A 12,221-nucleotide genomic window follows, 5' to 3' on the forward strand; every position below is an offset into this window, starting at 1 on the left:
CCAAAACTTCTGGTTTCCATGCTAAAGCATATTATGGAAAGGTAAGGAGCATCTGCCTTTCTTGGACTGAATGACAGGAGAGTAAGGAATGATTAGCATTATCATAAGAAAAATATCTAACCCAAGTTCCTTCCCTCTGTCTCTCTCTCTCCCTCTCTCTCTCTGTTCCTGATATCATTGTATTTGATGGTGTGTCATATCAGAAAGCTTGCTTATATTAGCTGGAGTAATGGCTTCTTGGAAAAGTATTAGCAGGAAATTTTCTTCTCGGAGCAGGTGGCGTAAAGATGAGATGCCCTGGCTATTATGTTGTCAATTTGTTTAATGATTATTAGAGAACTAGCTGATTTCTATTAAACAGAACTGACAGACTGCCCATTAGATATAGATGCATGTTTATTAAACTGGAAACAGAAGGAACAGAACGTACTGGGTCATTTGCTTGCAAACTTCAGCTCTCTCTCTCTCTCTCTCTCTCTCTCTCTCTCTCCCTCCCTCCCTCCCTCCAGTTCAGATGCCAGGTTGCTTCTTTCAAAGAGGGTCTGACGAGAGAGTGCAAGCTATCTTTATCTTATGCTTATATAAAGGGATATTATAGTTAGCTATCACCTTCCTTCCTGGGGCTGATCACAGTACTTAAGTGGCTTGACTTCAATATTTGCTAAAATATCACAGTTGTTGGAGTACAGGAAAATGAGATGGGTTATCAGTCGCTGATGGCTACACTTGCTGAAATTCTTGATTTCATATACATTTTATTAAAAGTTTTAAAGACCACATAAAAACTAACTCAAACTAATACAGAATAAAGACAATAAAGAATAAAAGGAGGAAGGCAAGAAAAAAGACAACAGTGCAGAAAGAAAAGATAAAACGAAATAGAAAGAAGCAGCTTCCAAATTTTCTTTGCAGCAAATATAAGTAAATTACAAAGGTATTTCTTATTCTATGATTACCAAAAAAGCTCACTTTTTTCCTATTATCCAATTTTTTTTTCTAATCATCAAAATCACAAGTCAGAAGTGCATTTTTTTTCTGTTTCGTGCAAAAAGTCTATAAGGGGTTACCAGTCTGCCATAAATGTAAATTTTGTTTGCCCCCCACCCCTCATGAAGGAAGTCAATTTAGCCATCTCTGCAAGTTCCATCATCTTCACCAATCATTCCTCCTTTGTAGGTAATATCGACTTGCTGAAATTCTTGGGATACTATTCAAGCTTCAACCTATGGAGGACTGCCAGAAAAGACACTCCAGTTGATGACAAAACAAGAAGATGTACGAACTGTGTGTGTATATGTGTTATGAAAGGAAATCTAGCTGCCTTGAGGGGAACGGGCAACAACAGAGCCATCATGAACCCGTATGGATACTATTGTCAATCAGCTATATAAATGTAAATCTTTCCAATTATCCACAGTTCCACACTCATTGTTGTCCAGAGATTTAATGGCATACTCTCTCAATTCAGAATAATGTCTAAGAAAAAGATTTGAAAGGGGTCTGTCTCCTTTTCTGGAAAACTGTATTTTGTTAAAGCTAAGCAATGCTTTTTAACATTGTCCATGGGGTTTTCTTGGCAAGCTGGACCATAAAGAAGGCTGAGCGCTGAAGAATTGATGCCTTTGAACTGTGGTGCTGGAGAAGACTCTTAAGAGTCACCCTGGACTGCTAGGAGGTCAAACCAGTCAATCTTAAAGAAAACCAATCCTGATTGCTGATTGGAAGGATTGATAATGAAGCTCAAGCTCAGATACTTTGGTCACCTAATGCGAAGAGAGGACTCTCTGGAAAAGACCCTGATGCTGGGAAAGATTGAAGGCAAAAGGAGAAGAGGACAGCAGAGGATGAGATGGTTAGATAGCATCACTGAAGCAATGAGCATGAAACTGAGCCAACTCAGGGAGGCAGTGAAGGACAGGAAGGCCTGGTGCAATATGGTTCATGGGGTCACGAAGAGTCGGACACGACTTAACAACTGAACAAAGCAATGCCTAGCTACTCCTTGCTTAAACCCCAGGATATAACAGGATCTAGGTGGCTTGGGGATAGAACTTTAGACCTCCCCAATTTATTACCAATTGCTGAAAGCTGTATGATGTGTGCTATCTGTGCCTTCTGTTGAAAGATGGTTCTCCTGAAATATGTCATCAAGGGTTCAGCACACAACTCAACAGCTGCAGGACATGAAACAAAGGGTTGTACACTGCACTGCAATCTAGGTATCAGTGAGCAAGTTGATTAAAGGGAGGGTGCATCCACCTCCATATCTGGCCTGGCTTAGAAATTGAACTTCAGATACTGATATACCAACTGCAGACGTGAAAGAGAGGGGAAGCAAAATCAGAGCAGTGATAAAGATGTCTTCTAGAATACGTTTATTTATATTACCTATAAAACACATGTGACATGTTCTCATCTTCTGCGAGGACATCTTATCTGCCATTGCATTGGCTAGACAATCAGGAGTTTGAGCAATTCCAACCTCGTTCCCCTAGCCCTTTTCCATTATGGACAGACAGACAGACAGACAGACAGGCAGACACAATGCCTCTTGCAATGACTTACAGAGCTACCTATCAGTTTCTAAACAGCAGCGCCTGAAGCACGTCTGGCTTAATTGCTGAGCTACCGCATGGAAGGTGGGATGGAGGGGGGAGAGAAAGAGAGAGAGAGAGAGCACCGGTGTTTCTTCTAGAGCCAAAAGTCTACCTATTATGTTCACGGTAGCTGTGATGTAGACTAAGCTGAGATGTAGCAACTGGCCTAGGACATACAGTGAAAAATCAAGGGAAGAGGAAAGCAAAGGATTTCCTGGCCCACTCAGGCAGTAAAGTGTGTGTGTGAGAGAAAGAGAAACAAAGAGATTCAGTTTGTTTATCTCCATCCACTATAAAAGGAAATAAGTTTGCCTTGGCAGTTGTTTGTTATACCCCAGCTAAGATATTTGTCTTTTGCCTCAGAGAAAATACAGATGATTACTATTTAACCACGCATTTTTAAGGATCGTATTTTTGTTGAACATAAAATCCCTATCCCTTTCTGCATGGTTGCATATATATGTACAGATGTGGGTAGAGGGTGGCAAGCCGAACACATGAGTCTATTTATTACAGCCTGTTAGCCCCCAGGGCTTCTTGTGGTCCTGATCCATGGAGATGATGAAGAAGTTGGCAATTATAAAGCCCTTCACCATACTGGACCTATTTTTATCACAGCCTAGGTCTAGGCCTAACCTCATGGGCAAACTGAGTTTAGAAGAAGAAAACACACTTTGTCCCACAGGTGCCCTCCAAATTAGCATATTAATAAGGGTCATTAAAAGAAAGTCTCTTATTCATATAGTGGCAATTTCCATTTGCAACATTCTGACAGGTTCTTGAAAAGGGAACCATTGCTAACGCCCTCCCGCCTACAAAGAAGAAATCTTGCAGGAAGCTTGCTAGGGCTACAACCCTGTACCTGTTCTTTTTTGAGCGTAATGGGGTTTCTTTTGCTCAGAGTTATGAATTTTCCTTCACACACTGATTACTTGATAAATTAAAGTCAGCATATTTCAGCATATTCAGTCTTTGGAACATTCGGACCCGCTGCCTCCAAAAAGACATCCCTTTTCCACTCAATCTGTCCTTGGAGCCTGTCAGGAAAACAGCAAGTGGTACCTTCAAAATCTATTGCCAGCAACTCCCTGTATTCTCTTCCTGAGATAGATAGATAGATATTCATAATTCTTATTCTCCGTGGCTGCTGCTTCCCGCCTAACTTGTTTGTGCTAAGACAGAAACAAGGGTGGCACTGAATATGAAAAGCAGGTATATGCTACCATCCAGTGGTGAGTCCTGGCCATGACCAAAAGGATGTTCCAAGCAGGCCGCAAGATTATGGTGATGGCTGAAAAGGAACAAAACCCAACGTTAAATTATTCTTACTAAAAGATGAAAGCTGCTAGTAGTTGTTTCTGAATGAACATTGTCCCCAAACGTTACCCAATATTAGATTATTGTTCATGAAAGACAAAAGCTACTACTAGATGTTTCTGAATAAACATAGTCCTCAAATGTTGATGGAAGTGAGCAGAAACGATATAAAAAATCTCCTTCAGGTCCAGCTCAGCTACTGGTGTCTTTGTGGGCATGTATAGTATTCTTGAAAACAATGCAAATATAGTTGCCATTGACTTCTGAGATCTTTTTTTTTTTTTCCTTTTTACTTGCCAGTCTAGGAAATCTCTTGGTGGCTTCACCAACAAGTACAGTGGTACCTCGGGTCACAAATGCTTCTGTTCACGACCAATTTGAGTCACGAACAGCTCCGTTCGCAAAATTTTGCCTCCGTTCGCGAACGCCAGATCGTGACAAACAGGATCCGCGGCCATTTTCCCTCCCGTGACACGTGGTCGTGGCTTCCTGTAGGGAGGGGGACTCTCCCTCCAAGCAATAACGGCCTCCCCACCCGCCTTCCTGTCCTCCACGCCAGAAGTCGTGTCGAGCAAGGTTAGCGTTCTCTCTCTTCGTACTGTATTTTGTTTCGTATTTTGCGGTTTTTTAAAAAAATACATATGGTTCAGAACGGATTAATCGTATTTACATTGAACCTTCTGGGAAAATTTGATTCGGGTTGCGACCAATTCGGGTTGCGACCAGAGTCGTGGAACGAATTAAGTTTGTGAACCGAGGTACCACTGTGATAATGAAGCTTCATCCTGCTTAGTTTTGTCACTAGATGGAATGTAGCTGTTGGGACCATGTCAGGTAGGGTATGCAGAGCTTTGAGGGAGCACCTTTCATTGAAGTGTTGCCAAATGCAGTCTGTTGTAGCAAAATGATAAAATAACCCCCACCCCACCCCACCCCATTCCTCCTAAGCGGCTGAATGGAGTCACCACCTCAAGTAACCAACGTGGTTTCTGCCACATGCAGCAGAGGAGTCAAATCCACTTTGCAAGGCAAAACACGGTAGAGCTAATCTTCTTCATGCAACGTTAACATTGGGATGGAAATACTTTTAAGCTTCTATTTTTCTTTGGTGCAGCCCCTTATAGTGCACCAAAAATAAAAAATAAAAAAAGTGTGTGTACTGTATTTTTATCTCAACATATGTTCCCCAAAGACTAATTTGCAAGTAATGGCGGTATATTGGCATATGACATATTTTAATCTTAAACATACGACATATTTAATGACATAGTTTAAAACACATTTTATTCAGAAACATGCATTTTTGAAGGCACCTTGATAATCATTTCAGCTGAGAACTGCATTGCAAATTGGCGAAGTCCAAAAGCATAAAAAGAACTATCTTCTGATACGTGCATTAGTCCAAGAGGTGTTATTCTAATTGGGCTGCAATATTTGGCTGATTGATCAGTTGAATTAATCTATTGAAACATTTTGTCTGATTAAAAATGCATCGCTCAGTTAATCAGGAAGTTTATTTTGTCTAATTAAATATGCATTCTTCCGTTAATCAGGGATCTTTTTTTTAATTTTAAAAATACATTTGTTGTAAGAACTTGGAGGAAAAAAGTATCATATATCCTATTTTAGGAAAGTCATTTTCATTTCCCTCCCTTTACACATAGGTGTAATGTTTTTCTAAAGACTGGTTTTTATTCAGTGTATGTAAAGTAAATCATACACATTTTCCCCTTCAGAGTTAATGTGCATATATATGCAAATTTCATTGTTCATTAATTCCTTAAAACCCACACAGTAAAAACTAAGCTTTCTTTACAATCCTTTGAATTTTTAAAAATATAAATGTAAGCCATCAGAGCTGTGTATGCTTTGAAAATGATTTGGAAGAGGTGCTTTGGAATGTGTAGCAGCATGAGTGCAGCCTCTTTAAAGCAGCCACATCTTTTTCCAGAATTCTCCATGATCTTGGAAAAAAGAGATATAGCTGCATTAATGAATTTAAAAAGGATGCAGCTGCTTAAAATACCTTCTTGTAACATCCTCAATGGAATGTTTTATGACCCTGATCCCATAGCATCTGAGTCTAAGGGTCACTGATTTCCTGACTTGAGACCTTTCTTGTCCTATCATCAGACCTAGAAGAAAATAGTGAAATACTTCAGACTTAACTTACAGTCAACCAGCTTCTCATGGTGAATTCTTGAGGCAGTTTGGTATAGTGTAGAATAGTAGAATCTGGGACACTGTGGATTCTAGTCACCCCTTAGGCATGGAGGCTGGTTGGGTAAGTTTGGATCCATCACTCTCTCTCAGCCCAATCCACTTGACAGGGTGTTGTTGTTCAGTCATTAAGTCATGTCTGACTCTTCGTGACCCCATGAACCACATTGTGCCAGGTCTTCCTGTCCTTCACTGCTTCCCAGAGTTTGCTCAGTTTCATGCTCATTGCTTCTGTGATGCTATCTAACCATCTCGTCCTCTGCCTTCCTCTTCTCCTATTGCCTTCAATCTTTCCCAGCATCAGGGTCTTTTTCAAAGAGTTCTCTCTTCACATTAGGTGGCTAAACTATCTGAGCTTGAACTTCAGTATCAATCCTTCCAATGAGCAGTCAGGGTTGATTTCCTTTAGGATTGACTGGTTTGACCTCCTAGCAGTCCAGGGGACTCTTAAGAGTCTTCTCCACAATTCAAAGGCATCAGTTCTTTGGCACTCAGCCTTCCTTATGGTCCAGCTCTCACAGCCATACATTGCTGCTGGACAGGACAGTTGTAGGGAAAATATGAGAAAAGAGCACTATGTATGCTGCCTTCAGTTGGACAAATAAGAGTGGGATATAAATCAAATAAATACATTTTATTTATTCCTTTGCTTATGAGCTTCCAGACCACATTAACAGCAGCTCTATTTAAGTTTTTAACTGGTTACGAATTAGCACAGAAGCAATCTTTTTGAAGCAAGCTGACACTAGCTTTTCTTTGGTCTGTCATGTACATTATGAATGGCTTCTTGTTTGCTGCCCCTTTGATATCAACTCTAATAATGCCTTGGATCATGAATCATAGGCAACTTTCCTGTAGCCCAGAGATGACATGAGGTCCTATCCTTGGAGAATCTCAGTTAAGGGGGAAACTTTGTTTTTGGGGGGGGGGGGGAGCACGTTTCTAGATGCCCTGTATTTGCTATTGAGATCAAGGTGATTATTCTCTAGAAATGGACTTCTGGACTACATTTTACAACAAATAGATGGATATGATCATATAGACTGACTAGACTGATGCTAGAGGGACAAGACAAGAAGAGACTTTCTCTTGTTCTCTTGACCTTCTCCAACCTGGTGTCTTCCAGATGGTTTGGACCTCCATTTCCCAGAATTCTTAACTCTTATGGTTTGGAATTCTGAGAGCTGCAGTCCTAACACATCTTAAGCAGGGTTAGGATGTGGGAGTCTGATTCACCTGCATCTTTGGAGAGAGTACATTTTGCATTATCAATGATAATATCTTCACAAAATGAATCATAACCTTTACAATAAGCCCTAAAGGCATCCTTGTGAGTGTTGTGCATTTGGGCTAAATGCTGGAACTTTTTTAGCAGATGCTGGTTGGTGTATTAAGCTATCTATAAAGGAGAGATGATTATAATTATGCTGTTAGTCAGAAAGACTCCACATATGCTCTTCAGATGAATGAGAAGAATCATTTTCTCAGAGTTGCAAAATGGCTGCCATTGGCACATTATTCATTGCCTTTCTTGCTGTATCCAGATGCTCTGACTGCAATTGGACCTCTTTGGCTTTTAGAAAGAAAGAAAGAAGAAAGGGCTTTGGTTAATCACTGCATTTGAAGCCCACCATATTGTGTTATTTGTTCCCACCACCTCCCATGCCAGGGAGTGAGCTGTTGTTTTGCTGCTTAGCTTGCCTGGGCCTGTGTCCTCTTTTCAGACAAAATCACCACTTTCCCACTCAGCTGTTCTGATTGCATGAAGAGGAACCTGATTGCAATATTATTCTTCCATCAGCTACATAAAGAATTTCGTTGTTTTTTTTTTTAAATCTTTTCAGGAATCCTAGAGGGTTTGATGAGATTACATTTCAGTAGGGTGTAAGATGGTTGAGCTAACTAGCACGTATGATCCCAGCAGCTGCAAATGGTCTTCAAAGCTTGAATAGAGAAAAGTGGGCTGTTGTGCTTTATTTAGCAATTTGTAGAATATAATACTTTGATTTTTTTTTTCCTTCTTGTGGTTGGTGAAGTCCTGTCCTTCTGCCTATGAGCCATAGCAGATGTGACATATGATCTGTTAATTCTTTTTGCACTTCTAAAATAATTAATGGAGCTGTGGAGAAATGGGGAAAAAAGTATTAAATTTCCAAGAAGTGTCAGGTCAGGGAACCAATCTCTGTGTTCAGTAACAACAACTGGTATTACTGTAAGTGTACCAGGCTTTTAATGGTTAACAAACCTAGAATGAACTCCACAGCCACCTCATATAGCTTTGAAAAGTGCAATTTGCTTGACAAAAACATGGATTTATCATTTTTGAATGTTAAATCAGTTTTCACTTGTGGATGTTGTTTGTCCCATAATAGGAAAATCTTTGAATCCTCCTTCCTACCCCAGGGGCAAGGATTTCAACTGCTTCTACACAATTGTCTGCAAAATTCCTTTTATAACTTGACTAGTTAGCAATAATTGTTGCAAAGCCACTTCAGTTATGGAAATAGTGTTAGGCATAATTCTTCCCCAGGCTACTTTATTAGGTATGAATTTTAAAGAAATGATTCCTGTGCCTGCTTCTGTCTTGAAAGGTAGGGTTCTGACTTGTGTTCAAAAAGCTGTTTTTCCTAAAGAAATCCTGAAACCATTGGAGTTCAAAGTGTTTCTACTGGGGGGGGGGGGGGTGTGTAATTGTAAAGTAGGTATACTTCCATTTCAATGTTGTTATTTCATAATGTGATACAGGTGGTCCTTGCTTAGCTAACACATTTGGGACTGGCAGCTCCATTGCTAAGCGCCACAGATGGAAAATCACATGACCACAATGGGTTTACATCATTTCCCATTCAGTCATTAAGCAAGACAGCATGTAACTGCGACTTACGATTTTACTTCCATGTTCTCCATTAACTCTGCCTGTCACAAGCCAGTTGGGAAGCATGTGAACAATGATCACATGACTGCGGGATGCTGTGACAGTTGTAAATGCGTACTGATTCCAAAGCACCTGAATGGCAATCACATGACTATGGGACACTGCAATGGTCATAAATGTGAGGGTTGGTTGCAAAGCTGTTTTTTTTTTTTTACCCCATCGTAACTTCAAACGGTCACTAAACTAAGCAGTCAAGTAGTGAGGATTACCTGCATGCATATTGGAAAGCTGATAAACTCTGAATGCTAAAAGCCTCTTTAAGCATGCTTATCATGGATAAACATTATGTAAATAAATGTAAAGAGAATAAGTCTTGGCCTATCTGCCAACTGGATAGGAATAATGTAACATATAGCACAAAACATCTGGAGGGAAACTAATTTTCTATTCAAGCCTATGGCTTCTATGTGATATTGATGGACCTGCAAGGTCTCTCTCTCTATCTCTCTCTATCTCTCTCTTTCTCTCTGTCTCTGTGACAGTGACACTGTAATCTGTATAGTGGCAGTGACATCATAAAGATTCTACAAAGGAATGATATTTCTTAGAACTCCCCAAGGGAACAAAAAGGAAGTGGAAAAATGAGCAGGAAGCCAGTAGTCATAAGTGCTGCTCAGTTCATAGACAACTGGTCTGAAGAGTACGGAGGCCACTGTACTGATTATGTCCAGCTGGCCTTTATCACTTCTTGCCTGTCTATTTTTGTGGGAGGTATCATTATCATCTTGATGGTCAGGGTAATCAAATACATATCAGGTTGCTGCTTCCTTAGATATTCCATTCGATTTCAGGTAAGGGTACTCTGTAAGTCATGGAAAAGGGAAGACTATGTGGCTGAAAACTCTACTATGATTATATGTCTGAGTATTGCACAGTTTATACATGAAGTTAAAAATCTGATAGACAGTTACATGTAATAGAAATGAAATATCTTGGGTGCAGGGGATCTTCTGAGAATTCTGATGGAGGATCAGTACTTTGATTACATATTGTTGGTGTATCCATTTGGTATTCATTGCTTATTTACAATATTCCCTAGTTACCTGTGGACCCCCACTCTCTCTCCCCTGAAGAGAACAAACCCTACAATATCACCATTTGAACTTCACCAAACTTGGAAAGAGAAGTAGGATATATACAGTAACTATAAAATGACGGATCAGGATACCCTTCCATTTCCTGATACCTTTTAATTTTCTTTTTGGCAAATAGGTTTCTGATTCTGTTTTCTACTATAACAGTGTGATGGGGTACTGGCATTTTGTTGTGGGTGTTTCTTTAGGGGCATTTCTCTCCATCCCTTTCCAGATGCCCATACTCCATGGTTCATAATCATAAAAAACTCACGAGAAGGGAGTAACTTTGGGATTGAATTGTGGGGTGCAATAGCTAAATCATTAAATAAATCTGTTTGAATGAGAATAGCTTTCAAAAAATTGCAGTTCAGTTTGGCACTGAACCAAAGTCAATTAAATAATACCCTTATATTAACATAGACAAGCAGCATAAAGTCTAACATTTATTTTTATCTTGATAGCTGTTTACCAGTAAAATGCCCTTGCTGAGGTTCTGGAAAGGACGGTTTCAAGACGTGGTGTTAACAATGATCTCAGCCCAGACTTCTGTAGGCCGTATTCTGGTGAGTTATTTTAAAGGTGGCCAAAATATTATAGGTAAACATTCATTATAAGAAGTCATGCTGCTGAATGTTTTAATGATTGTTTCAGTATTTGACGATCAGGCACAAGAGCCAATGCTTAGGTTGCTAAAACAGAGTTTTCCATGCACGAGAGGAAGTCTAAGATGTCCCAAGATTTGTAAAAATGCAGAAAGAAAAGTGATAATAAACCCCTACAAGAGAGGATTCGGAATGATCCACTAAAGATTAAATGGAGTGTCATGGAAAAATATTTGACTGATAAGAAAACAAATGGATCATCCAGAGTTCTCATTGGAGGAACAAATGACCAGGCACAAATTATCATATTTTGGACACATTATGCAACTGATGTCTTGAGAAGTCCATAATGCTGGTGTCAGAACCTGCATCAACCAACAATTGTTAATTTACAAAGCATAGCAGTCAATGGGAGTTTGATTGATTTACTTCTGCCAATTGTGACTAGGGAGGGGGGCTAGTAGTTAATGGTTGTAATTGGAGTAGTACTGGGAGATGGTGAGGAGCTTAACCTTATATGGGCAATGAGGCTGGACCTGATTGCAGGCAAGGCCAGTGGGGGCCTGATGGCCAGGAAGGAGCTATGTATCCCTGGGTGGAAGGAAAGAGGTCACCACCAGGTGAAAAGGAACTGAGGTGCCAGGGCAACAAGGGGAGGGGGGATAAATAGAGGGAAGTTTACCCAAGCTTTAGTTTTAGCAATGTTTTGTTTCAAGCTGCATGTACCACACAATAAAGGAGCGTTTATCTGAACCAGGCCTGGTTTCATGAGAATTATTCTGAATTGGGGTTTGGACTTTGTGGACTTGACAGCTGGGAAAGGTGGAAGAAAAGAGAAGAAGAGGATAACTAGCAGCAAGGTGGATAAACTCAATTAATGGGTGCACCATTAGAAGACCCAAAGGACTAGGTTGTGATCAGACCATCCTTGATGAGGTCTATCTGTCATATCTAAGAGCTGATACGGACTTGATGGTGCATCATCAATTAATCACTTGTAATGGGATTGAATAAGTGAAGTTCATGGAAAGGGATGGAAACACAGAAAGAAATTGAGACCCAGGCTACATCTGATTGTGAAGCCCATGATGAGAAACTTCTGTTGACCTAGGAGTGAATGGGAAACCAGTGAGAAAGATCATCATAAGGTAGAGTTATGAAGGAAAAAAGAAGTCCAGCAAAATATAAACAAATAGAATAAGATGAGACAAGAGAAGGGAAGAAATCATCAAGGAGGAAGCTGAGTTTTGTATGAGCCAGGATTTTGTACAGAAAGGAAGGTAGTATTCTTGTAAGAGAAATAGCAAAATGGCTTTCCAACAGACCAATAGAAATCAACATATTGATTAAGTTGGTGAATGGTGATACTGTTAGTAGATAAAAAAAGGATTTGTCAGGGTCATCAATTCAGGAACTCAATTGCTGCCACCTTCTGAAAGAATCTCATGAAATATCTGAAAGACTAACTTTTAAA

The 12,221-nt window shown here is 39.9% G+C and overlaps 1 protein-coding gene across 1 annotated transcript in view; it reads left to right on the forward strand.

Moving 5' to 3' along the window:
* The first annotated feature begins 9,650 nt into the window (after positions 1-9,650).
* KCNU1 (potassium calcium-activated channel subfamily U member 1) overlaps positions 9,651-12,221 on the forward strand; it is a 68,247-nt gene continuing 65,676 nt past the window's right edge. The window contains exons 1-2 of the mRNA XM_088138795.1: positions 9,651-9,860; positions 10,607-10,708. Of these exons, the coding sequence (XP_087994921.1) occupies positions 9,651-9,860; positions 10,607-10,708 (312 nt within the window). The remainder of the gene's footprint in view (positions 9,861-10,606; positions 10,709-12,221) is intronic.

The sequence above is a fragment of the Python bivittatus genome, unplaced genomic scaffold (assembly GCF_059951505.1).
Source record: "Python bivittatus isolate LINGU-HERP-01145 unplaced genomic scaffold, Pbiv_v1 ctg000320_np1212, whole genome shotgun sequence".
NCBI lineage: Eukaryota > Metazoa > Chordata > Lepidosauria > Squamata > Pythonidae > Python > Python bivittatus.